At 42.6% G+C, this 4,299-nt stretch overlaps 1 protein-coding gene across 2 annotated transcripts; it reads right to left on the reverse strand.

Moving 5' to 3' along the window:
• Window positions 1-2,658: 2,658 nt before the first annotated feature.
• Window positions 2,659-4,293, reverse strand: JUN (jun proto-oncogene). 2 transcript variants are annotated; one of them, XM_010139368.1, is made up of 2 exons: window positions 3,846-4,293; window positions 2,659-3,710 (listed from the first exon to the last, which is right to left on the reverse strand). In XM_010139368.1, the coding sequence occupies exons 1-2, from the start codon at window positions 4,263-4,265 to the stop codon at window positions 3,321-3,323; spliced, it is 810 nt and encodes a 269-aa protein (XP_010137670.1). In that variant the 5' UTR covers window positions 4,266-4,293; the 3' UTR covers window positions 2,659-3,320. The 2 variants fall into 2 exon arrangements, with proteins under 2 accessions (XP_010137670.1, XP_010137669.1); XM_010139367.1 differs by having other exon boundaries at window positions 2,661-4,293.
• Between the last annotated feature and the right edge of the window lie 6 nt (window positions 4,294-4,299).

Here is a 4,299-nt window from a genome sequence, read left to right on the forward strand (position 1 = left end):
TTTCCCACCATAGAATAAGTTAGATTGTTACTGTTATTTCTGTAATGACAAGTACTTTGGATTTAAAATTATTCAGTGAGTCAGCCCCACCTTTTAGCTCACTTCTGTTCATGGGATAGAAGTGTGAGGGTTTTGTTGGTTCAGTGCAGACCACAATTCTAATTAATATTCCAGTGTCCCAAACATGCTGTTCTGATTAGAGGCTCTTTGCCTAGGCATTTCTGTGTAGCCTGCCCTGTTTGAAACCCTGCCTTTTTCTGACTTCACTTCCTGAATCCGTTGACAACACTCACAGCCAAACAAAATACATGTTCACAATGCTGTTATTTGCAAAATACTCCCTTGAGAGTACAGCTGGGGCAACAAAAAGAAAGTTTCTCTCTGAATCTCAGAGAACTGACTATTCCTTGTAGAAATAAGACACATCAGGCAGTTTTAATCTTGGCAGTTAAGTGTTAAAGGTTTGCATTTCACTACACACAAATGCACATGCGTCTTTCACGACAGTTGTGTCTATTGATCCCTGAGCGATCTAGGAATATACTAAGAGTGCTGAAGTTTAATCTGTGCTGAAGTGAACTAGATAGCAACAGGCTCATAGCCCACCACACTGTTTACAAAACAGACGGAGGTGGAGGGAATATAAACTTACTTTGCCCTCTGTTAGGCCTGACCCTCAAACAAGATGTGGGTTCGCCTAAATCCCTTTTCTCCTCGTGAAACTCCATAACAGGCGGTAGAAACCACCTTGCTTGATGGTAGATTCCCTGGACTGGACACCAGAACCACGTGAGCTGGACCAAGTCGAGGAACTTGTGTGGCGGAAGCCAAACTGACAATGCCCACTTAATGAGCAGTGCCGTTGATAGAAACTTTTTTGCCTGTGCTGAAGAATGTCGTACTTGAGCGAGAAAACACGTAACTGCAAAGCTAAAATGTCTGTGTGTGCGTATTAGGATGGGGTGGAGCAGACTATCACTCAGCTGCGTTTAATTAACGTAGTATTTTATATAATGTATTTATTTTTTACGTAATTAGGTGATTAAGCAAAACGCTTGCTAGTAACATCTATTCCACAACCCAGCACTGCTGAGAGTTAAACATGCACCTTTGCAGGTAATTAATCTCCTTGCCCTGCTTATTTTGCTAGTTGGCACTTGCTAAATCCCTGTAAAACCACACCCAGCAGTGCCGTGTATTATCCCTCTGCTGTCTATTCCTACATATGGTCAAAATCAACTTACCTTCCGGGTTGCTGACATCAGCAAAATGTACTCTTGGCAAACTACAGTATCCTCCTAGTAACCCTTTGTTTGGTTGGTGTTGTTACAATCGTATTCCTCTGACAGCAGCAAACACCATCTGAACAGTGCCTACCTTGACACTCGGATTAGGATGGGAAAGGAGATTACCGTATTATCATATTTTGAACATTAAAACAAGCCCCTGAAAGATAAAATACATATAATATGTGTATATGTGTGTGGAAAGATACTTCTACGATTCCTGCAAGGAACTGACCCACTTTAGTGACAGGTTTCAGGGTATCATTTTGATCACAGTAAAGGTGTCTATATATCCAATTATCTTGAGAAGTGTACTTAAACAAGACTGTCACTTCAATTAGAATTATACTTATTCCTATTTTAAGGAAAAGACATTTTTAAGACTGTCTGCTCTGAGAAGTTAGCATTCACTAATAATGATTTCTAATATTTTCTGGCTGTCTTTTGGTAGCATCTATTTCCTCTTAGCTGTTTGACTTTAGAACAGCAAGCAGGAAAACATCTGGTGTCCCTTCAAACAGATGCTTATTAAACTAAATGAATCGGGTACAGTGTTGAAAATCTTGGTATAATAATTGTTTCCCTCCTCCATGAATTAAGCAGCATGTTTCTAAGGTATATTTATATTGCCATTGTACTAAACCCCAAGATTATTTTATAAAAAAATACATGGGAAATACCAGAGAAGCTGCTATTTTTAAGTTGCTGAAAACAAGCAACAGGAGTTGCTGTTTCTCAGCAAGTTGCTCTTTTTACTTCCCCCTAGGTTCAGGTTTCCCAGCTTTTCTATCGCTAAAAAGTTTAGAAACCACAGTGACACTCAAAAGAGAATGGATCTCGAGCTAGGGAAAGGGTTATTTTACTGTTGACAGCAGCATTGTCGTAAACACAACAAAGGGTCACTTCCTACTTAGGAAGGAACACAGGAAAAAAGGTGACTGTTTCTCTCTGAAGGTTACAGCATGTTTTGGTTTTTTAAAATACAACCACTTGCCTTCTCTTCTTGAGGGCATTAATTTAATAAAAAGCATGTCAGATCAAGCAGCCAGTAGCTCCAATTACAGAGCAGTTTCATACACTGGCTTTCTACCCCTCTACAACCTGTTTCAAAGTTAGCTGCCTAAACAGCTAACTCACTCATAGGGCAAGCAAACAATTCAGGTTACAACTGTGAACTACAGCTTCAGAACAACTCCAAAAGTTGTAGTAGATTAGCAATCAGGATCTACGTTCTCCCTCTGCTCCTCACACATTCTCCCGGACATGCCTGCAGTCACAGAGGAAGTTTAACCTAATCTCTGCCTTTCAGAGTTCAGCATAAAGGGCATTTTCCCAACTCAGGTACTAGCAAAAAAAAAGTGTGAGGGGGAAATGCATTTTAATTATTTTATTTTTCTTAAATATAATAGAACCTTCTAGAATTTCTCCAGAAACAGAAACATTAAAAAATTATACTTTATTACAAATGGTAAACTCAAAGTGCTAAAAAAAAAAAAGCCTCTTATTTACAAACAATACTGGGCAGTGCCCAAATAAACAACATAAAAATAACTTACAAAGTCATGAAGTAGTTTATTGACATTAATCAACTTTCATAAAATAAAATAAAAAAAGATATGTACATACACAATTTACTCAAAGGCAGGCAGAATAGGTCTTTTTTGTTTATCAGCCTCCCACAAACCTCCCTCCCACTTTTTCTTAAGTAATACTACATAAAGCAATCTACAGTTTCTATTGCAGTTTAACCTTTAATACTGAATGATCATCGAATGTTAGGTCCATGCAGGTCTTGGTCAATGTTAAACGAAGATCTGACGTCTCATCTGAGCAGGAACACCACTTCTCGGAGCGGTGCTGGCCGCTGCACTAACTCGAGCTGAAGGCTCACCAGTCTTTCCACACATGCGCTTTGCAGAGCACAGGCAGGACTCAGCCTTTCAGCTTTTACCATTAGCTTTACGCATCTGCCACTTTTGGTTTTTCTGTTTTAGTTATACCATAACATCACAGTTCTCATTTAAGACAGTCTCTTCAAAACGTTTGCAACTGTTGTGTTAGCATTAGCTGGCACCCGCTGTTGACATGGTTCATGACCTTCTGCTTAAGCTGTGCAACCTGTTCTCTGAGCATGTTGGCAGTGGATGCTAGCTCTGAGTTCTGGGCTTTCAAAGTTTTCACTTTTTCTTCCAACCTGGCAATCCTTTCCAACTTCCTTTTCCGGCATTTGGATGCCGCAATTCTGTTTCTCATGCGTTTTCTCTCAGCTTTGATTCTCTCCTGTGACTCCATGTCAATAGGGGACAGGGGAGGAGTCTCCCCTGGCATTTCAGGTACAGTCTGAGGCTCTTCTTTCAAAGCCTGAAGCCTGGGATGCTGCACGGGCATCTGGGGGTTTATGTGATGCTGGGGTGCGTAGCCCATGTTGCTTGTGTTGTAGTTTGGTGCAGAGTTAAGCGCGTTGGGGTTGAAGTTGCTGAGATTGGCGTACACCGGGGGCTCGCTGTGCAAATTTGTATTGAAACTGCTGTTGCCGGCCATGGAGGACACAGGTGCCATGCCGCTGTTAACAGGTTGAGCAGCGGAGGTCACGCTGGGCATGGTGTTCTGGTTGTGCAGTTCTGCCAGGGCTCTCACGAAGCCTTCCGCGAACCCCTCTTGCTCATCAGTGACATTTTTGGGGCAGAGGAACTGTGTTGGGGTCGGCGTGGTGGTGATTAACCCGTTGCTGGACTGGATGATGAGCCGCTCCAGTTCAGGCGAGGCCAGTTTCAGGAGTCCCACGTCGGGGGAGGTGAGGATGTCGGCGTTCTTGTTCCTCAGGTGCGGCTTCAGGTTGCTGGATGGGTCGGACAGGTTCAGCGTCATGCTCTGCTTCAGCACTTTGGCGTTATTATATCCATACCCACCGCTCTCTGGCGGCACGAAGCTGGCGTTCAGGGCATCCTCGTAGAAAGTAGGCTCCATCTTTGCACTCATAGAACAGAGTCCGCGGAGTGGCGCCGGGAGCTGC

The sequence above is a fragment of the Buceros rhinoceros genome, unplaced genomic scaffold, assembly GCF_000710305.1.
Source record: "Buceros rhinoceros silvestris isolate BGI_N320 unplaced genomic scaffold, ASM71030v1 scaffold18447, whole genome shotgun sequence".
Classification (NCBI taxonomy): Eukaryota; Metazoa; Chordata; class Aves; order Bucerotiformes; family Bucerotidae; genus Buceros; species Buceros rhinoceros.

Bases quoted from the DNA above. Each gene is read 5' to 3' on its own strand.
- JUN (XM_010139367.1), bottom strand. From the start codon at position 4,265: ATGAGTGCAAAGATGGAGCCTACTTTCTACGAGGATGCCCTGAACGCC.